This window comes from Pleurodeles waltl, chromosome 2_2, assembly GCF_031143425.1.
Source record: "Pleurodeles waltl isolate 20211129_DDA chromosome 2_2, aPleWal1.hap1.20221129, whole genome shotgun sequence".
Taxonomy (NCBI): Eukaryota; Metazoa; Chordata; class Amphibia; order Caudata; family Salamandridae; genus Pleurodeles; species Pleurodeles waltl.
The window spans coordinates 1,149,397,575-1,149,421,247 of record NC_090439.1 but is presented as its reverse complement, the minus strand read 5'-3'; the positions used below and the strand labels follow the sequence as shown (position 1 = coordinate 1,149,421,247).

Below are 23,673 nucleotides of genomic sequence, written 5' to 3'. Positions count from 1 at the left end.
TGTAGCTCACCAGGGAAACCTATAAACATATAAAGTAATATTACTGGTGGCCTTCCATCAATGCACAATGTAAAGTTCATGATTGATGGTTGTACTGAATGTCTCCTTTCAGACAAACATTGGAGAACCCTGGAAACAGGTTCTCCTAAGACAACTGTCACAGACAAGGGCACACATTTCCCATCACACCGCATGCTCATGTTCCTTAAATCCCATGATGTGCAACGCTTCAAAGTGACTCTCTATTTTCCTTCATCCAGTGGTTTAGTAGAGAGAGCCAACATATTGGTCAAATAAAGCATTCAAACGGTAACAGTTTTGTCTTCAGGGTTGAATGTTCAGGACTTCATAAAGTCTGAGGTGAGGAGCTATAACACAACACCTCATTCCACCAGTGGGTAACTTCTTTCACTTTTATAAGGGAAAGAAAATTACACACACATTTGTTTCCAAACTGATTGTGGAACAAAGGTAGCTATAAACATATTGTTGCAGTTAATGAATTGAGGTCCCATGAGTCACAGAAGCAAAAAGTAATGAGGTGAAATGTTAATGCAAAGAAAGACTTTCTAACAGACGAGCTGCACATTAGTGATTGGAGTTTGATCAAACATTTAAAGAAGGTACAGAAAGGTATGTCAAGATCTTCATCAACAGTTTAAGAGACAAAAGTAAAAAACAGTACTGTTCTTCTTGATGGTAGTGGTTGGTGGAAGAAGCTGAACTTTGTTTGCATTTTTAAGCAACAGGCAGAGCTGATAAATGGTTGTGCTGATGATGAGGTGGAAAACAGTGAAACTTTTAAGGTTTGATATAACATATATGATCACTCATGTTAATTTTGCAAATAGTATTTGTGCATGAGGATAGAGGTGTGATGCATGTGTACTCATGCTGGTTCTCCCTCTGAGGCATGACAGTTCCAGAAGCCATCTAGCATTCTGAGCTAGACCATTTGAAGACTTCTAGCTGCTGCTATCAGAGATATGGTCATGGGCAATGAAGGTCCATAATGAGTAGCAGAGGGGAGGAAGGAACACACACTCTCTTTCATATATGCACACAAATACTCACACCCAACACATATAAACACACACACCCATTTGCAGCATGCATGCACATACAAATGCTCCAACATTCATACATACACACACACACAAACACATACACTCAACATTGAAAAAGAGGACCTCCAAGCGCTTTCTCAGGCTGAGGAGGTCACACCCATCTGGCTGTGAAGCCTTCAGCACAGCAACGTTCACCAGGCGCCTCCTCATTTAGCTCATGTACACCTTCTGGCTGCCTGACCGAGCAATAAGTTGTGTCTGTTAGGCTGACTTTGCTTAGCCTGACAGACACTCTTCCTGCTCGGAATGATGTGGGGTGTGGGGCCCCTCTGCCCTTAACAATGGGCTTCATCTGGTGCTAGGTAATTTTCCTGTAATACATTTTGATTGTTACTGAGTTTCTGGATTATTCATTCACTTTAAAGAGGGACCACACTTTACACTGGAGAGGACGACGACAAGCCTTATGCAGAGCACACCATATTTTAAAATCAATGTTTGATCCCATTGAGAGCCAGTGTAAGTCATCTAAAGCTGGTTTTGCATGGTTATGTTTTATTAGTTTCATACACATTCTGCCAGCCTGTTTATGTCAGCCTGGCAGTCTACTACTGCACCAAATGCTTGCTTTGGTTTTTGTGTAACGGTTTAGGTGATTCATCATGATGACTTCTCTGAGTACAGCCTAATAGAGGGGTTCAAAGATCACGTAGCAAAGAAAACCCTCTCTTGACTTCAGAGTTAACCTGCAAACATAAGGTCTGTGCCAACATATAGACTTACAGTTTTATGGTGTTTTTTTTCCAAATGTATTGTCTGGTTTTATTATTATTTATTTAGGCCACCGTTTTGCTAATCATCCATATTTATTTGGTGTTTTATACATATTTCATTTAAAAAATCATATATGTCTTATTTAACCAATAAATGTGCACTCATGCATTTTTGCCTGTTGGATTTTAGCACATTAGACAGTCAAATATAATAAACCAATACTCTTGCATGCAAACATTAGCATTATAGCAGAAGCTTACATTGAGATATGAAGTTATTTAAGCAAGTCTCATCCTGTTTTTTTAACTGCCCATGCTGTCAATGTGCATAGCAATCAGTCTGGAATGTACAAATGAGAACATGGGTAGTCACTTAAAAGAAGCCCAATTTTCTATATGTTTTACTGACAGGAAATTTGCTGTTTTCTATCCGTATGTATCTGCACAAATCAGCAAAAAAAAACAAGCTTGAACCTGTTTACAGTCTAATACACCAGGATGGACTATGAATAAGTAGAACCCACAGTGCCCTTGCAGCCTTTAGCAAGGAGACAGTGTGTTTGAGCAGGTGACAAGCACCAAAATTTACACAAAAATGTTAGGGGAAGTGGAAATGACATCCTATTACCTTTGACCTTCAATTGCACACACACACACACACACGCATTATTTACTAATAGTGTAACAAAAACGGTGAAAGAAAACAGTGCAGCCCCAAACGACGCCCATAAGGATGAAGGCGTGCCTAAGGCAAGCCCGTCTGCGCCCGTCCACGCCCGACCGGGCACGGGGGCTGGGGACTATGCCCATTTTCAGACAAATTTAAATCACCTTACTTATTCCTCTCAAGGTTTGCTTTCATTTGCAGAAAGCCCCTGCCAGCACAAGATGGTTTTAGATAAATTTATCGAATGGGGCTGCAAGCAGTATAATTGGGTGGTTCATGCGCCCCAGAGCTTAGAGGCGGCTAGGGTAAAAGGCAAATAAAGGATAGGACCTGTATTAGGGGCTCATTAAAATGCACCTTGATAAATGCCCGCACTTTCATTAAACATAAAACAGAAATTGCGGAATTAATTGGACAATATAACGCCGATTGCCTTTTTATAAGAGAAACCTGGGCAAAACCAGACTCTAATCCTGATTTTATTGAGGCTACTCCATTGGGATATGCATATCATAGATTGGATAGAACAACTGGCAGAGGAGGAGGATTAGCGGTTATCTGTAGGTCAGATCTTACATGTCAATAGAATGGATCGATCCCCTCCTCTGAGATATGTGAAGCTATGTACTTTAAAATTCATCAAAATAATGTTTTACTCCTTGAAGGATTGTTAGTCTATCGACCAGCTGGTACTTTCTTAAACTTTCTACAGCATTGGCCACCTTTTCTAGAGCCTTTAATTATGTCAACTAAAGCCATTATGTACTTCGATGACACTCAAAATCCTCATATTGAAGAAATAATAAATCTTAGGCAGCTCTAGATTGGGAGCTGAAAGTTATATGAGCTACCCACATAGCTGGGCATTTGTTAGACAGGATTTTTGCCCGCTCTGAGTATCAGCTGTTTCTAACCAATGCCCCACTTAGCTGGACAGATCATTTTCTCCTAAGGTCATTAGCACTCTGACCACTCCTTCTCCTCCTCTAGAGTTGGAGAACCCACAGGAATTTTGTAATAAGGTGGCTACTCCCTTTGGAAATACAATTTTACAAATTTATGCTAGCTTTAATCATTCTGATGAGAGAGATGGTTGCTCTGATGCAGTTAACACTGATTTAGATATCGACCACCCTCTATTAACTAATTTTTAACCATTACTCCCTGAAAGAATAAAAAACGTAATGCTTGAAATTAAATCAGGCTCCCCCTCTGATCCTAGCCCCCCTTTTATCTTACAACTGGTCCTGGATCCTGTCTCGATAGCACTAGCCCTGATTTTTTGTGAGGCTCTTGCCTCTGGAGTCTATCACCATCATGGAAGGATGCTACAGTGATTCCTTTGAAAAAGAAACCAGATGGAATTAGACAAGATTTTAATAATCTACAACCCATTTTCCTACTCCCTTTCAAGGCCAAGATTTTTGAGAAACACATCAACAAGGAATTAGCCAACTTTGTACCTGTTTCAGGAGGATTAGATGCCTCTCAACATGGCTTTAGGAAGGAACATAGCACAGAATCAGCACTTTTTACCACATCTGATACGATTCATAGAATGGTGGATGAAGGACAAGGGGCTACATTAGTTCTATTGGACCTATCTGCAGCATTTGATCTCATCTCTCCTCAAATTATGATATCTTGCTTATACCAAGCAGGGATTAGAGATGTTGCTTTGAAGACGTTGGAATCCTTCTTGAAAGACAGATTGATCACAGTGAGCTGTGGCGACCTTAAGTCCTCTGCATACCACTTACCCTGTGGTGTCCCTCAAGGATCATCTCTTAGCCCCACCTTATTCAATGTATATGTTGCTCCTTTAGCCAGACTGATTCGGACTTTCAGCTTTATGCCGATTTCCTATGCTGATGATACCCAATTGATCATCCTAGTTTATAAGAATTGGGAGGAAGTGGCAGCTCGCTTTAATGCAAGCAGTCAACAGATGGATGAGTCTAAATTGGTTTAAATTAAATGGTGACAAAACTTAAATTCTATGCTTTGTATCTGGAAAGGAACTGTGGAACTCTCGCTGGTGGCCGATAGACTGTGGACCTCTCCCGGCTCCTATTATGACCAAAATAAATTTAGGTGCCACTTTTGACAACTGTCTCTCCTTTAAGTCGCATGTTAATTATATTGTTAAAACCAGCTTTTGGACATTGAAAATGCTGAAAAAGATCTTCCCTTTATTACAAAGGGAATGGAGAGTTACAGTGAATTTAGTATTAGTAATTTCTAAATTGTTTTATTGCAATGCTTTGATGCTCAATCCAGATAAGACATCACTGAAGAAGCTTCAGCTGATTCAGAACACTGCTGCCCGGGCTATATTAAATCATCTTTACTCGGCCTCCCCCAGTAGTAGTTTAAAACAACTGCATTGGCTACCAGTGGCTAAACGTATTACCTTTAAGACTCTATGCTTGACCTTTAAAGCAGTACATGGAAGTGGTTCTAAATAACTGTCTTCTCGGCTATGCTGGTACAGACTCAACCGGCACCTTCGTTCGATGGGAGTATTCCGTACTCAGGTACCCCGCACCTATAAAGCTAAATGGGGTGATAAAGCATTTAAGGTGACTACGCCCAAATGCTGGAATTCACCTCCCCTGTCTTTTAGGGAGGAACAAAACTTTCTGGCCTTTAGGAGGCTAGTTAACACTTGGCTCTTTCTGCGTTAAGTCCCTCTGAATTCTCCTTTGCTCTTTCAGCACCTCACTTCACTTTCTGAGCGCTTCTATGCCTCAGCCGGAATGCGCTTTATAAATACTAATACATACATACATACATACAAGCTGCTACAGTGTTTCAGCACTGATTTTGTCACCTCTGAGGCCAGGTGTCGCATGACAGTAACAGGAGTTGGAAAGTGCAAGCTAGGGGTCACAACTGGCAACCCCTAAATGACGTCCATGATCGAAAGGCATTGATTTGATGCCTTGTTGATATGGAATGAGCAGTCGCTTCTTAACATTGAACAAATGATTGAGCACCATAAAAAAACTGTAAAAACTTACACAAGGCTCTCATGTCCCGGTATATCGAGGCCCACACGAATCTGTGCCCCAATATAGCTGTTTTCGCAGCAGTTCGTCCTGCCGTAAAATACGATGGCCTTTATTTTTATCATCCTCCACAGGTTCAGCTGCCACCAGGGATCCTTCTGCATGGAAGTTATACTGCAGGAGAGTCTCCTAGCATCTGTGTCGATGTTTCCATCAATGGCGAGATTTGCTGTGGCCCACCTGAACTTCGTATGCGTTGAGCTCTGCTGGGCCTTCCCTTCTGGTGCCAGGTTCTTTCCTGGAAGAAAGAAAGGCGTCAAGGGCTGGACTCAGAATGAGAGATGGAGAACCCACCATCCCCAGGCAAAATGTACCAAAATGTCCTAGTATTATTTCCATAAATATTCAGAGAGTATTATGATGAAGTCTAAACTACCATTCAATTATACAAACTGGCAATTTAGAATGCAGTGCAAAACCTGTTCATCCAATAAAAAATAACCAAACTTCATCATCAAATGTTGTGACATACTTCACTAGGAAACTATACTGGAGTCAAATCCAGTGCAGTGATAAGCAGATTCCAGTCAAGGGGGGTTTATGGGCGAACAAACAAATCTCAAAGTGTTGCAGCAGGCAAAGTAGATGTGGTCTGCAATGCATTTGAGGAGCGAAGCTGACTGTCAGCAATCTCAGACCATGAAGTCCAAGCCCATGGTGGGGACTGCCGCAGCAGTGGTGGTCAGACACATTACAACATTGGCGGATGGACCTGCCTAAAGACCTCCATCCCTGCCAGGATTATAGAACCCAATGGGATGATGGCAGTCAAGCTTGTAACCAGCCATGGGGACGCTGAACTCAGTGCTGCCTGGCTAATTACAACCCTAATTTTCACCAGCCTTTTCATGGTGGGGATCCTGCCATGAAAAGGCTGGTAGAAAGCCAGTGCCGGGGGCCACAGGACATGGGCTGTGTAGGGGTCCCCCTGCCCAGCACCCTTAGAATGCGTACTGTCTACTTTGCATACATTGCCCATTCTGAGGGTGCTGGGGTGCTTGAATATGGGCCTCAGCTCCTTTAACAGAGGAATGATATGCATTCCAGCTGAGCAGCCCGGCGGGAATGCATATCACAATGTTCCCGCTGGTCAGTCCGTCAGGAACATTGTAATACTCTCAGGGGATCGTTAATGCCATGGTGGTGGTGTCCTCCCCGTGTCTTTAGCGGTCCCATGGTGGAACCACCTAGCTCATAATGAGCAATTGAGTCAAAATTACATGTGGTCTTTGTCTTCACTAGTAGCGTAACACAAGATAATGGGGCTTCCTGGGGCTTCTTGCATAATCTGATATGAAGCACTTGAGACTTCCATATCCCACTAATATTCATAGTTCTAAGACTGAGGGCCCAATTTAAATGTTGGCAGTAATTGTCCCTCCATTGACTTTTCAGCTGTAAACCCGCCCACCGCCTGGACGGTCCACCTGACATCCTAAGATTTTTGCGGTCCCACAGATGAAAGACCGCATTCGAACTGCAGTCTCCGCTAAGAAACATCGGCCCTGTTGATGGCAGGAAAGTGAAAAGGGGATGCCATTGGGATTACAGCCAGCTTTCCAGCCATGCAGATATAGATGTGCCTTATTCGCCAAGGAAAAAGTGGCAGTCTGACTGCAACTCCTTAGTTGACAGATTAGGAGGAAAGGGAGTGAAATTCATGCTTTCACCACTTTCCCCTGCTGTCTTTGACTGGTCACAACTGGACAATACCTGCCCTTGCTGCTGCGACCAACCCACTGATAAAACACGATCCACCCATTGATGGCTACAAGGTGGGGATGCTGCATTGTCACGGTATGTTGGGTGGGCACTGCGTGGGAGGTGGGGACCACTAGAGACATATATATGTCACAGTCATTTTTTTAAATCATTGTAACATACGTATGTCAGGGACACAAGTGTGTCAGTCATGGGTGGGGACACATGGGTACACAACACATACTGCACACATACACAACTGTCACTATAGTGGCAGTATTCATCAGAAAATGAATTTTGGCACCACAATAATGGTACATTCCCACCTGCCAGGGAACCTGTACCTGTCATGTTGTTCTGCTAATTGTTTCCATGAGTCAGTATGTGTATTGATTTATGTTATGTGATTGGCAGGGTGTGGTGTGGGTGTGTGTGGGTTTGTGTAGCTGAGTATGTAGTTGTGTTCCTTGTTTTGGTTATGCGGTGTGTGGGTATGGTGCCAATGGTCTATGTATGTTGTGACATGGAAATGTGACAATGTGTGTTTTCAGCATGTATGGGTTGTGTTGTGTTGGACTGGCAAGGGGTAAATGTATGTATGTGTTTTATTGTGTAGTGTGTAGTACGGGGGTGCACCTATAGCCAAGGGCCGGTGTGTGTGTGTCTCACTAACCTCTATTCCAAAGCTGCTGCCCTTGTATGCAGTGAAGTGAGTTCCGCTACCGTCTCCTGCTGTCAGCGAACCACTGCCAGCACTCTGCCTACAGGACTGTGACATCTAAATACGGTGGGTGGAACACTGCTACCTTGACAGTCTACTAGCTGCTACTGACATGGCTTGACAGTAACACAGCCAACATCTAAATCAGACCCTAAGTGGGGACCCCCAAAGGATATGGCCACCCAGTGTTCTGCAGGGGCTGTGGGGCCTGCATACATTTCTTGGTATCAACTCTACCTTTACAAGAGATCAGCTACCTTTTGGCCAGGTGTGAACAATAGAAACTTCGAGAGATAGAACATTGCTTTGATTTTTTTTTTTTAAATAGAGATTTGTGGTTTATTGATTTTTAGGAGAGGCCCTGAAAGGAATGAGAGATAGAGCTTCTGTTCTTTGGTATAAACCTTATTCTGGAGGGGTGCAGGCCAAATAGCTTCCTTTATTAAACATGTTTTGCTACACACAACATTTGGGTGCACTAGGGGTGCCTCCTCTATTGGAGCAGAGCAGCATCGTCACACTGACAAACATGCACCGAGACACTGCCCAGAGATGGAAAAAAAATGGTAATTCAGTTATTTTATTACCATTTTATTTTTCCTCAACCCATCCCGAACCGAGTGTCAGGACGGGGTAGGCGGGCTGAGTGGCAGCAGCAGGGAGGAGTGGTGGGCTGCCTGTGCACTTAAGTTTAAAGTGTGCATGTCTCTTTGGCCTGGCAATCTTGCAACTTCTGGCCAGACATGTGCACTTGAAACCTCTAAACACCACCTGCCTTAGACAGCTGTGTTGAGACCAAGCACAGGCCTCCAGTGCCCCTGAGAGCACTGAGGAAGGCAGATACCCACCAACCCTGCCACTTCACTCATGCTGGTAAACAGCATAAGAGCACTGCCAGGCTTGGTTAAGGGAGGTGGATGGGACCCGTGCTTGAGCCTAGACAGAGAAGAAGAAACCCGTGCCGGAGCGAGGAAGACACATGCATGGACCCAGCACCTATTTGCCTGCCCGACCACTCTTGGTAGTTGCCAGCTGCCAGTGGTGTGTATAGGAAGGCTCAACTCCTTTTTCAGAAGGCAGACACAGTAGCTCCATTATTACATTACTTAGGATAAATATAAAATCTCCAAACCACACCTTATGCCAGGCTGCAATCAGATCCATGAAAGGTATGAGCCTTCTAGCAAAATCTCTCAGACTGTTACTCTGCCTTGTTTGAAAAATGCTAATTCTGAATTTTGCCAGTCGAGTTCATGTTGTGATTTCAGTGCTTGCTTACCGGTAGCTGGAGGACGACATTTTTCACATTCTTTACATTTGGCGCTTTCACTTGCTTGAATCGTTATTAAAATACCAAGCAGGAGAATTAGTGCAGTTTCCATCCTATGGGAGAAAACAAATCTCACAGATGAACATGTTATATGATATCCTATCCCACTGAACTCACTCCTTGCTCACACCCCCTGCAGAGGTAAACCCCAATATGCCCAAGTCAACAATCATCTCTTGGTGCCTTTCCTGCAGCCCCCATTTTACAAACCATAACATGCACCAACATGCAATGTGCATGGTGTTACCATGACTTGACAGATGATATCACCAATGTCAATAATGACATCACTGATGAGATCACATATCACCTTAGCATTATCAATGACATAACAATATATACAGTATAATTTATTAGTATGGCTGTTTTGGTATCTAATGCATTGTATAATATTTTGAGTCCTGTAATTTGGTGCTTTAAGTAATGTGAGAGATTGTAGTGTGGGGCAACACAAGCTATCTTTTGCTCAAGGAACCATAACTGGCCAGTTTTAGGAGATTGTCGATTTTGTTTAGTGACCATAAATTTGCTTTGTGGTTATTATTTCTGTTTTTAGACACAGAGATTGTCTTAAGAGCAAAATAAGCATAATGTAGAAATAAAATTTAGTTGGATGCACTGGGGGTTGTCTTGTTACAAACCTCCTGGGTGCACAACCCCCATGATGGATTGTCTTTGGCACTCTGCCGTGTTTAAGGCAAGGTGACAACAGGGTCCTGTCTGTGGAAAGGTCATGTATACAACAAAAACTGCAACACAAACCTGCTGTGTATAGTCTTTAGAATTGCTACCATGGACTTAATGCAGGACTCGGCCTGTAGCCAGGCTCTGCACCCAAGCTTTAGTATGCCCAGCCCTTCTGCACACAGCTTCTGGTCATGCATCAGATGGGTTGATCTTGCCTGCAGCAACGCCTTGCTCAAAACCTACTGTGATTCCAACGTGCAATGCAGGGAAATCCTCCGGCACATAACCACACTGGGCCTGGAGCTGCCATTGAGGTGGCAAGATTTTCAAATATTTGACATGTACAATGGGAATTGTTTGAAGGGCCAGTCCTGCATTTCTGGCCATGCCCCGGCACCACATTCTGAAAGGCTGAACATAGTCTGTGTTTGTGTATCATACACCCTGTGCTCTGGCCTTAACTTGCGCCAGTCAGATCACTTACCATGAAACTAGTCACAGACAACTATTAGCCACCCATAGCATGAGTACAGGTGTTAATCCCTTGCTGCTGAACCAACTGTGGGCAGCCTTCCGCAAAGCACAGAACTCTCTGGACATAAGACCTAGCCTATGGTAATACATGTGGATAGCCCCTGTGCCACTTAGCCAGCTGTTCATGGCTTTTGGCTGTAGCAGTGACTCTGGGTGCCTGGTGTCCAAGTCCACAGGCTGTATGGTTTCTATTGGAGAGGGTCAAAGGCTGTTGTACATATTGCTAGTTCATGTCTGAAGTAGGATTTGGACAAATAACACAATAGACATGATTGTGGTCCATAGTATCTACCAGTGGTAGAGATTAATTCAAGCAATACATCATCATGTTTTTGTTTTTCTCAATGTGGCACCCAAAGTGTGACAGGTACGACTAGATGTGGGTCCCATACTCACAACCTAACCTACAACATACTGATGAGGCACATATGGGCCATAAACAGTTTGGGGTTTCTTGTGTTTTAAGCCTGGACTGCCTGTTTGAGTGGGACTGTACCTACTCAAGAAGGACCAAGACTGATAAGGTTAGCCTCTGCCAGAGGGTGCATAGTGGACAAACAATAATGACTAGAATGTGACCAGGAGTAGTTGCCAGTTTTCAGGAGATTATTTCAATCAATCCACTTCTCCCTCATCACTTTCGTTTGTCCATTGTGTTCACAGGCTTGGTCATTACAGTGCACAGTTGCAGAGTGATTTCTTTTTTTCTTTCAAGGTTTTGCTAGCATTTGCAAAAAAAGGCAATTTTTTTTTTGTTTAAATGCAGATCTGTCTGTAAATTAAAAGAAAACCATAACTGCAGAATCAGGAAAAAAGATTTCCTTTCAAAAAGCCAATAAGAATTCTACTCAGGAACATCACACACCTTATCACTCATGTGTTTCACATCTGTTCTAAGAATTCCCCATAGCATTCTCCTTTGGCTCTCTGGACTGCTGGGAGAATGTATGGTCCTACATGCAGTACTCAAGAACCTCAAAGCCCGAGCTCCAACTCTATTGCTTCTAGCAGTTTAGAGGTTGTAAGGATCAACATCTTTATCTAAAATGGTGCATGAGATTCTTTCTACACAGCTCTTGCCGGTAGAGTACTATACAGGAGCACTATATAGTAACTTTAAAATTATCCCATTTTAAGTTCTGCCATAGAATAATCATATGATATTTTCAATCCATTAAGTATTAAGACCATTTATGGAATTATTACCTTGGACTATAGGAGCCCGATTCACAAAGGTAAACTTAGAAGTTTGGTCTGAACTTAGACCAAGCGTCTTAGCTTACGACTTTGGAAATTCACAAGGGCATTTATGAGTACTATTTTTAGGTTTGCACTTGGGGCACTTAGGGGCATATTTATACTCTGCTTGCGCCGGATTTGCGTCGTTTTTTTTACGCAAATCCGACGCAAAACTAACTCCATATTTATACTTTGGCGTTAGACCCGTCTAGCGCCAAAGATTTTGGAGTTTGCGTCATTTTTTTGTGTGGACACCTTCCTTGCGTTAATGATATGCAAGGTAGGCGTTCCCTTCTAAAAAATAACTCCGAGGCATGTGCGCCGTATTTATACTCCTGGGCAAAAATGACGCCTGGGAGTGGGCGGGTCAAAAAAAATGACATCCAGACACTTTTGCGTCATTTCTTAACGCCTGGTCAGGGCAGGCGTTAAGGGACCTGTGGGCTCGGAAGGAGCCCAGAGGTGCCCTCCCATGCCCCCAGGGACACCCCCTGCCACCCTTGCCCACCCCAGGAGGACGCCCAAGGATGGAGGGACCCATCCCAGGGAACTTAAGGTAAGTTCAGGTAAGTATTTTTTTTTTTTTTTGGTGGCATAGGGGTGCCTGATTTGTGCCCCCCTACATGCCACTATGCCCAATGACCATGCCCAGGGGACAGAAGTCCCCTGGGCATGGCCATTGGGCAAGGGGGCATGACTCCTGTCTTTGCTAAGACAGGAGTCATGTCAATGGAGGGTGGGAGTAAAAAAAAATGGCGCTAATCGGGTTGAAGCAGATTTTTTGCCTCAGACCGACTTGCCCCATTCTTTGACGCCCAAGCTCCATTTTCCCCTAAGCCGGCGCTGCCTTGTGTGGGTCATTTTTTTTGACGCACACCAGTCAGCTCCGCCGGCTAACGTCATTCCATAAATAAGGCGCCCGCATGGCACTTTGGAATGGCGTTAGCCGGCGTTAAATTTTTTGACGCACAACTGCGTTGGCGCAGTTGTGCGCCAAAAAGTATAAATACGGCCCTTAGACGTTTGGTCTGAACTTAGACCAAACATCATATTTTTCAACTTTGGGAATTCATAAAGGGCATTTATGAGTATTATCTTTGGATCTGCATTCAGGGCAGAGTTCCGTCCTAGTGCGGACCTTAAGGTCTGAGTTTGGACCAAACGCTTAAGTTTACCTTTGTGAACTATGATTTTCAGGATTACCTGGTATGAATAGAAATACCAGTGCAATTAAAGCTGTTTCTATTCTTTAACTGCACAAAGGTCACAAACATACCGTATATTATTAGACCAAACTGCAAATTGTTATAGGTAAACAAAGGTCAACAATAAAGAATACGCCATCATATATTTATGAGATGTATAAGAAGTGTATTGGCCTCTTTCAAACACATTTAACTCACTAATAAAAACATCAAAAAACACAGGCACCAGGATGTATCCATTCCTCACATCACCTTCGACCATAACCCTACCAGTTACCAGGTGTTTACCAAACATAACTTCTGTCCAAGGTTTAACAATGTCATTAGATCAGTGATCTAAAAAAGAACAACGTATCTCGTATTATTAAAAAATTAAGTGAAGTCACCTAATACACAGTGCAGTGGTATGGCTCCCATCATAAAGCATGTCCATCAACATTATGACTACTGCATTGTGCATTGAAGAGCCAGCATCATCCGCTCTCAAGACAGCAATTTCCTTTGCTATGCCAGTTACAAACACTCATTCTCCTCCTCAAAGACACCCAGTACTCGGATCAAGTGCAATGGCTGCATGATGAAAATCGTCCATTGGATTAAGACCAACTGCGTAAAACTGAACATGGATAAGACCAAAATTGTGAAGGGCATTTTACACTTGGACTCCACCTGGTGGCCAACAGAGCTAGGCTTGACACCAAAAACCCATCATCCACACCAAGAACTCTGGATCTTCATCTACAGCAAACTTGACATGACCAGCCTAGTCAACACTTTCACCACCTCATGCTTCCATAGCCTAAATATGTTGAGGAAGATTTTCAAATGGCTTCCAATCAGCACCAAGAAAACCATCTTGCATGCCCTAGTCACAAGCAACCTGGACTACAGGACCAATCTGTATGCCAGGACAACAAAAAAAACACCAGATGTCTCCAGATCATTAAGAATGCAGTGGCCAGATTCACTCTCAACTTCCCAATCCACACTCACATCACAGCACACCTGAAGGAGCGCCAGTCACTCCCCATACACAAATAAGCACAATTCAGACTTTTCAACCAGACTTTCAAGACACTCTAGAACACAGGTCCAGAGTACTTCAACAACTGTTTCTGCTTTCCCAAACCTTACGGGCTTCTCCGCTCTCCCAGGCTTCTACTTGCTCCCATCCCAAACATATGGAAAGCCAAATCTGGCAGTTGTTCCATCTCCGAGAGAGAAACAATATGCCAGTACACATAAGAGCCTCCTCAGCACTTTTGTAATTCAGAAAAAGCTGAAGACTTGTTTTTTCAAGTAGGTCCCAGCATCCTCTAGGTGTGGCTAGGCTCACTCCTGGGAAGCACTAGGACACTCTCTGGGGTGATAGTGTACTCTATAAATATGCATAACAAGATACACCAGCCCTAAGTCCAGTTTGCATTTTTAAGATAAAACTTTCAACCTCACACACTTCAAGAGATATTGTAGCAGAAGCACAGCTTGGCACAAGAGTAAGCGTCAGCAGCACTGAACAATTATTGAAGTATTCACAGAATTCCTTCTTCTGAATTGATACCAGATGTGATCTTTTTCAGTTCAGTCGTATAATCCTGGTTGCCTGAATGGCTGAAAATAATCAAGTGATCATAAATGATCATTATCTTTGATACTTCCTGATTTTCTCATTTAATCAACCATCAGGCCGCATATATCGGGACTTCTTGAAACCAGACACCATTTTGACTATCACTTTGATACTTTACCTGGGATTAGGGCTAGATTTGCACTGAAAACTTTCAGGTCTTTCTCGGAGCCTGTAACTTTACCTGTTTCCAGCTTAACACTATATTCATTAAGCACGTTTAGATAATATTTCTACTGTTTTGCACAATATGAATCTCAGGAATTGTCATCAGACCACCAGTGCCAGCTGCCACTACCTTTATTTAGCATGTGTATATTCTGCTTGTTAGCATTCTTCAATATTAGTTGGATGTGCATTATTTCAGATTGTCCATAACTGAGAATTATTACCAAGGTGCTCTTTTCCATACAGGATCCTCTTTTCAAACCAAATGGGAAGCACTGCCTTTGATAAGTTAATTGTCAGCTGACAGGATGGTCTCCCTGACCCTACAATACCTTTTGTTTCATAATGATGCATTTAAGATAATCATAAACAAACATTTACCATCAGACAGTAACTTATTTCGAGTAATCAAAAGCATTAGCAAACTAAGGGGCACTATTCTAAGGATAATGTTACAAGTATTCTATTCTATTTTAGAGTGCATTGCTACCCGAGATTCAGGCTTCCGAGTGCTATCTGACAAGTTGAGTGAATGAATTGCAAAACCTTACACAAAAGATTCACAAAAAGAAATGTATTTAATTTTTTCCTAAAACTCATGAAATTAGACTGTCTTCAGAGGCTTATAGGCAGGATACTCCAGAGCTTAGGGGCATGATAGGTATGAGAACGACTTCCACTGCTGGCTCTTTAAATTCTGGTGACAAAAACAGCTCAAGATTGTTTGATCTCAGGTCCCTCATGGTGCAGTAAGGAATTGCCAAATGCTGCAGAATAAATGGAATAGTGTTGTGCTATGTCAAATGCATAATGCTTTAAATTTGACTCTGCCACTTATATGAAGCTAGTGAAGCATCTTAAGTGCTGCCCATGCTGACTGTGTTCTCGGAACAGTACATGGGACACAGCATTTTGGATGATTTGAAGCTTTTTTATCACAGTCTTTGCACTTCCTAAATAAAGGACATTACCATAATCCAGGCGAGATAGGATCAAACCTTGAGTCACCATCTTTCATGATTCCATCGGTAGCCACCTTAATACTATTTCCAAAGCTCTCAGGAGGCCACAACAGCTCCGGACCAACTTCTTCCCTTGTGAGGCCATTGTTAGCTATTTGTCCAAGACCATCCTTAGGCTCTTTAACTCTGCTTTAGGGAATGGCCTTTCTAATGACGGTTACCAGGTGATCTGATTCCAAAGTGTTGGATTCTGCCCTGGCACCAGGGCCTCGGTTTTCTCACTGTTCATCTTTAGACATCTATCTTTCATCCATTCAGATACCTTCTCTAGGCATCTATTTAGACTTAGGGAAGTGGAATCTACATTATGTGGCATTGTAATGACTATCTGTGTGTCATCTGCATAAAATACTATCTTGAAGCCAAATGAGCAGATGATGTCTGGGCTTTTCGACCAATTTGATCTGAAATTTATGGGATTTCGTCTGGAGCTGATAAAATGCTCCATAGTATTAATGGTCTAAACAATAGACTATCAATTGGATAGTATGCTGTATGTCCAAGAATGGCACCTAAAGCATTCAATGTGAGTCCAAGAATTGCTGAAAGAAGATGCAAGTGAAAGGATGAAAATAAATAATCAATTTGAAGGCAGAGAATATAAATTCTGTTAAAAACAAGAAGTTAGCATATAAGAAAAAATAACGATTACACCTGTTCAAGTCACTGTTCTAGAGATGCACGGCTAGATGTTCCATCCAGACTCAAATTGAATATTTTACCTTGATCTATACCCTCATTCCAAGAGAAGGGTAAGTTGACTAAGTACACCTAATACAGGGCAAAAACATACATAGTCAGTTTTGGAGGGGGCGTTAGCCTTGGCTATTGAAAAGGGACAGGGAACATGGCAGGTGGCAAATATATTGTTAAGCTCTGAACCCGATTGTGGGCTAAGGGTTTGATGTATTGAATGGTTTTACCCAATCTGTGTCTCTGGGATGAAGTGTTGATATGTAAGGGCCTGAATTACTTGCTAGGTTGGGGTGGCACCTGATTTTTCCCAGCAATTTGAATTATACATTGTCTCATAAGTAGCACTTTTCCCTGATGGATTGCTGGAGGTCACACAAGCTGAGGTTTATCGACGGAAAAGGCCCGTAGAAAAGGCTAAATGTGTTGAAAATTCTGTGGTAAACACAAAATCAGCAAGTTATGTCTCATTTGCAAGTTTAAAATTCACAATTTACCACATGGCAAACTCCTCACCCCGGGAAGATCACACCTGCAACCTAGTTATCATCCTTGAAAACAACCTCTCCACGAAATGTCAAGTCAAGGCCATCTCCTCAGCCTGCTTCCACATGCTTCGCACGCTCCACAAAGTTTTCAAATGGCTCCCCATCTGCACCATGAAGAGGGTGACACAGGCCCTCATCAAAATTCGGCTGGACTACAGCAACACACTCAATGCAGGCACCACCACCAAACTCATGCAAAGACTCCAGATGATCAAGAACGCAGCTGCCAGACTGATCCTCAACCTACCCAAAAGAACCCACATCACCCTGCACCTAAAGGATCTCCTCTGGCTCCCGATCCAGAAGAGCTGCTATTTCAAACTCCTGACCCCAGTCTGCAAAGCCATCACGCTCAATGACCCACCTACTTGAACCATCATCTGCACTTCCACTGACCTCTAAGGAACCTCCGCTCTGCACACCACGCCCTCACACAGATACCTTGCATTTACTGCTGCCACCTCGGAGGTCACTCTTTCTCCCACGTTGCTGCCTAAGTCTGCAATGCCCTCCACCTCCGCCCTGCAACCTCACTGTCCCACTTTAAGAAAGGGCCCAAGACCTTGATTTTCTACTGATACCTGCAGCAAGCACCTGGATTCCTTTGTGGGTGAAAAGCTGTGCTCTACAAGTACGACCTGATTGATTGATAGGTAAAAGTATTTACAACATGTGGTAATAAACACCTCACCCTAACTTGTAATAAGGTCCTATGTATTGTGAGAGTTATAAGTTTTTATGGAAACTGTTGTTAAAACCTGAGTGGAGCCCTGAGTGGAGCCCGAGGTGAATTTAGAATTGGTTTTATATGAACATTAAGGGTCCGATTATGAGTTTGGTGGTCTGTGGACCACCATGTGGGTGGCAGCAGTCTAACCATCGCCAGCTCGGTGGCCTGACCGCCAGATTACGTTGCATTCTGAAAGCCTGCTACAAGATGGTTGGTAGACCGCTGAATCCACCACCAAGACTCCTGCTAATGCCTCCAAGGCAGTCCAGTACACGGTGGCTACAGGAAGCTGTACCACCAAGTCAGCGCCGTCCGGATCGTGACCTGTCTTTCAGCAGAGATTTCCCTGGCAGTGGGACTGACAAGCAAAGGTCAGCAGAAAGGGAGGAAAAGTGACAAAAACTCACCTTTTCTGGGTTCTACTGCAGCATGTGTGTGACGGGGTCCCTCCTGTTCTGCTGCCACCTTGCCATGGTGCTCTGCACCCCTGTTGTCTCCAGAGTCAAAGGTCGGAGACGCTTTCTTTTCTCCTATACCTTACACATACAGCAACACAAGCATTACACATGTGCTGCACTATACTTACACAACATATACATGTGTTTCCTGATGTCCACAGATTGTACTTACCTTTCTTTTCTGCCGCACCCTCTACTCCGTTGGTACTCTGCTGCAGCACTGCCCACTGACCCAATACGGCATGGGTGGGACAGCCGGGGCAGCAGGCTTTCTCGGACTGTCACCTTGGTGGTCTGGTGGTTGGATCGTCAAAGTCTTAATCAGGCACTAAGGCCTGTATTAAGAGTTTGGCAGGTGGCCGAGGCCGTCCACCAAACTCTTTGGGTTAGAAAACCGCCACGCCAGTGTTCCGCCCGCCAGCCCTATTATGAGTTTTCCACTGGCCCAGCGGAAAACTCACCCCAACATTGACACCGGCTTGTTATTGAGCCGGCGGCAATGTTGCAGTGAGTTGGGTGTGACAGCACCCGTCTTGCTTTTCACTGTCCATAATCCAGGTAGTGAAAAGTGCAATGGGGCTATCCAGAGGGGCCCCTGCTCTGCCAATGCCAAGTACATTGGCAGTGAACCTGTCTCTGCCAGCCTTTGTATGGTGGTGGGACCGCCATGCAAAAGCTGGCAGAGAGGGGACTCGTAACTCCCAGGGCAGTGCTGCTTGCACTAAAACTTCGGCACTGTCAGGCTGTCCACTGGCGGCAACCTGGCAGTGCCAGGGGTCAGACCATGGATGCTCCGCCAGGGTCATAATGTGGTCACCAGACTGCTGCTTTGGCGGCGGTCCGACCTCCACCACCAGACTTGAAATAAGGGGCTAAGTCTTTGTCAAATTTACATTTTTAATGTCACCTTCAACACATTAGAGAGAGCATCTAGAGATGACTATTTCCTATTCTTTCCCACTTGCACTATTTCAGTAAAAGTAGTTTGCTTTCATTTTCAGATTAGTTGCAATAAAAAGCAACCTTTTGTTATGTAACTCATGGCCTTATCTGTGCACAACATTCAATCTGTCTTTGAATCTGAAATTAATAAATGACATTAAATTACATACAACAATGTTGCGATCCCACACAATTGTTTTTTTTAATTGTGTTTTGAGTAAATAAAGAGTCACAGATTGCATTTTGTGTTATGCAGTACTACAACAGCACTATTTACTTACTAGAAATGCAGTTTTAAAAACTACTATTGTAAATCTCCACCTCCATCCCCTCCTCATCTACCGTTTCTAAGAAGAGATCCTTACACATTGAGGTTTACTATAAAAATTGCATTATTTCAGTATTAAATTATGTGTGTATGCCTATGTGTTTAATTAATAATTGCACTGTATTAGTTTTAAAAGCAATAGTTTACTTATTACAAAATAAATACATTTATAAGCTTCTATTAACAATTAAGTTGTAATGTACATTATTTAAACATTGTTGAATTACATCTATTAAAAAATAAATCAAAATAGCTAGACAGGATATTTTTATTTAATTTTGACTAAAAATGTATATTTCTAAAATTAAATATTTATTTTAAAAGGTAATGGGCCTTGCATTTTTTAGTTGTAGAGTGGCAATTATTTTATTTATTTTACATGTATATTTTGGAATAAAATATTTATATATTTTTTTTAAATAAATCCAGGCTAAGTTTTCTCCTTGTTCTTTCATATAGGGAGATTTCCACCACTGTGCTTGATATTTTCACCCATCTGCTTACATGTAAAAAGTTAGAAGTAGTGACATTACATCCCTAAATGTGGCACCATTACTTCCCTTCAGCTGGTGGAGACTTGTAATTCTACTCTTTGAAGTAAATGTATTCTCGGAAAGGGTACATGACCAGAAGCTAACTGCAATGTCTAAAGTGTAAGAGTAAATATGCATGTTTAGAGTTACTCATGGGTAAATTTACCTTTGTGATTAGGCCCCTAAATTTCAAGGGCACTAATCACAAATGTAAATTTAAACATGTAAGTTTGCTCATGTGTATATTTGTTCCTTCTCTTATGAGTAGCGTTACTACTTTTGGCTTTTTACCATTTTCAAGTTACTCGTGGGAGTAATGTTAATTGTCTCCACGCACTCTGTTCGGGGGGCTCATGATCAATCTAATTTACAACTGTAAATTTACTATAGCTAACTGTATGGCTGTAATTTATATTCTGCACACTTAGCAGAGACTTCCATACCCTGGGCCATAGATTTCCAAATGGGGAAGGGAGTCCTCGGGATGTAAAGGAGTAGTAGAATTAGATACACCTAAATCAAATCATACGCACTTGAAACATTTTCCTTTCCTACAACATAAATGTTGCCCTAACCATAGACTCCGCTTTTTTTCCTCTTTGTCTTTCTGAACTTGAAGGCACCACATGTGTCTGCAATAATGCTGAACACCATTTTGAAAAGGAAAGGAAACTTCACTGAGAAATAAACAACTTGTAGTTAAATTTGTGGTAAAACACTACAAACAACTACATGAGTTGCCTCCATTCATATGCAGTTGAATGACAAGAGGCGCCAGTGCACTGGAGGTGGAGTCACACATTGTGGGGGACATTTAAAAGAAGTGGCAAGATGAGAGCCAGCAGGTTAAGGAGATTCTTTCCAGGATGCAGCTGGTAGAAGCTCTTCTGGAAGGGCACCTCAATCTTGTCGCTGTCTCCCCTCCGCCTCCTCAAGAAGGCCATCATCTCCCTAGTGCACCTTACCTGCTGTAGGGGCTGTCTTTTTCAGAACCAAGTAATTCTAAACCACTTTCTATCACTAACCCACAGTCACTCATCAATAACTGTCCTTCCCCCATATGTACACTGTTAGGCACACATGACATATATATCCCTCAAAAACATCCTGTAAAATGTAACCTATACATACATAGATACTTTACATTTCTAATGTTATCATACAGCCATTCCTTCTAGTATGTTGTTTGGTTCAGTTAGGACAGGATTAATTGTAACTGCAAAAGGGCAACACTCAGGGCAGCTTTAGCAACCCATCCCATCTACACCCACAGGAATGTCCTCATGCTACCAATGGTATTACCACACAGTAGGTAATTCGTATCGCTGTCTGTTAAACCTTATCACTATGTTTTACAATGTGTTTTATTGACTTATAATTGTAGTCAAATATGACCTCACCATTTATATTTTGAACCGATAAATACTCATATATTTTCTTTTTAGTTGTGTCCCATTCACTACCTTCATCGATCTTTGCTCCTAGCACTGCACCAAAGCCTGGGGCAGCACCACAGAGTACATGTATAATAGAGACTGCTAAGTAAAATATCTGACAATTTGGTTTGGGTCTAAACTCTTAGTTTGTGATTGACAGAGTTACTGTAGTTCTATAAAACCGGTTGATGTGTATTACAATTGTTCATAAAGTTACATTTTGTCTAGTAATTTTGTTCTTAGAATTTGAATTATAAGAGGAACACTAAGTGATATCTGTTAGACCTTGTTTTAACTTGCAGATGGAGACTATGGGGCCAATTATGATTTTGGCTGTCCGACTGTCTGACTGCTGCAGGGCTGGATGGTGCAGACAGTGCAACGGCATTGGCTTCAGCTTTAAGGGAGAGCAGACATTCCGACTGCGATGATGGGGGGGCGGACACAGCACTGCCCACGACATGTGCATGGGTGGTGCAGGGGCCCCCCTGTGACCCGTTCTCTGACTTTCTGCCTACCTTTTCACAGTGGCGTCTCCACCATGAAAATGTCGGCAGAAACCAAGTTGTGACATTATCACCAGCAGTTGCGGCAGTCTTGTTGCAGGGCAACCACCATCCTCAGATTCTGGCAGTCAGACCACCAAAGATATAAGTGAGCAATAGTTCATGGTTCAGAATGTTATTAATCATTTAGGTGACAAAAATATTTCATTTAGTTGAAAATGAAAACATACTTAACAGCAATATGTTTTAATAAAATATTTCTAACTTGTTTTATTGAACTAAAACGTACGAAAACAGTTGTAGCACTTTCCTGCTATTAAATAATGTTTAATAAATCTTTAGCATAGTTTAAATAATTGTGAATATGTTTAAGTCTCACAATAATCACATAATCATTTTTAACTTTAACAGAGGCAATTTCACAGTTTAATATATTTGGTAGGGAAGTTTAAAATAAAAATATAAACTTTTTTGTATTTTTAAAACATGAACAAACAAGTAATGGAAAGCTTTAGAAAACATGGAAAGCAAATTCCAAATGTCATATAATAATTGACACATTATAGAACTGTATAATTTTAAACATGTAACATATTTTATTTTCAAATAAAGTAAAACATATTCTTATTTTGATGAATTCCCATTTTGTTTCTCATCATTTTGGAGCAGTGGGCAGATTGAGAAGAAGTGCGATTGATCCTTATAAGAACAGGTACTTTTAAATGTATCTTATAATCAATTAGGTAACTTATGCTTAGGCGTGAAAATGTTAACTCTGCTTTTAATTGGATTAGATTGAATATGTTACTTTGTATTTATATCGTCTTGTTAGTATTTGCTAGGATGATTGTTTGTATATGTGTTTGTTTGTGCTTTTCATTTTTAAAATTAAGGGCCTCATTATGAGATTGGCGGACAGAAAAGCCTGCCCACCAAACTCCTGACAGGGTGGCCGCCACCTATGTGGTGACCTCTCTGCTGGAATTGTTATGAGTTTACCGCTAAGTCAGCAGGCCGAAACCAGAATTTCCACCTGCCGGCCTAACAGGAAACAGGCTACAGCATTATCTCCGGCTTGAAATTGAGCCGGCGACAATGCTGTAGCCAGGAGAGTGCACCAACACCCTAGTAATGTTCACTGTCTGCAACATTGCGATGGTGCTGAGCAGGCGGAACCCTGCACTGCCCATACAAAGTGCATGGGAAGTGCAGGGGCCCCCCTGTGGCCCCCTGCACCTGTTCTCTGCCAGTCTTTTCATGGCAGTGTTAGCACCACAAAAATGCTGGCGGAGAACAAGGTCATGTGTCTGCAGGGCAGATCTCTGCAACCGCCAGGCTGGGGGGATCATAGTTCCTGGTGGAGCTAGTGGCTCCCTGAAAGTCTGAACACCAGGGTTGTAATGTGGTGGTTGGACTGCCGCAAAAGCAGAGGTCCTGACTGCCACCGCGTGTAATGAGGCTCTAAGTGGGATTACTGAGGGCCTTTTTGTAAATCTACATGTTTTTAGCCGAGTTGCCTTTTTTAATTTCTTTTCAGGAGAGAAGACTTCAAGCAGGTGGTTTTCTTCCAATTTTTTTGTTACATTTTTTTAAAAAGAAATTATGTTAGATACATTATCAGATCCAACGTTTCTATGTAATTCTCTTTATTTTTCAGTGTGTGCTTGTCTTGTTCATTTTTTTTTAT

The 23,673-nt window shown here is 42.4% G+C and overlaps 1 protein-coding gene across 2 annotated transcripts in view; it reads right to left on the bottom strand.

Annotated features, from left to right (window-relative positions):
- Positions 1-23,673, bottom strand: part of LOC138282984 (fucolectin-like) — a 77,666-nt gene that overhangs the window by 47,716 nt on the left and 6,277 nt on the right. For both annotated transcript variants that reach the window (XM_069221074.1, XM_069221075.1), the window contains exons 2-3: positions 9,280-9,383; positions 5,531-5,816 (exon numbers count right to left, since the gene is read on the bottom strand). In XM_069221074.1, coding sequence (XP_069077175.1) covers positions 5,531-5,816; positions 9,280-9,382 — 389 coding nt within the window. In that variant the 5' untranslated portion in view covers position 9,383. The remainder of the gene's footprint in view (positions 1-5,530; positions 5,817-9,279; positions 9,384-23,673) is intronic.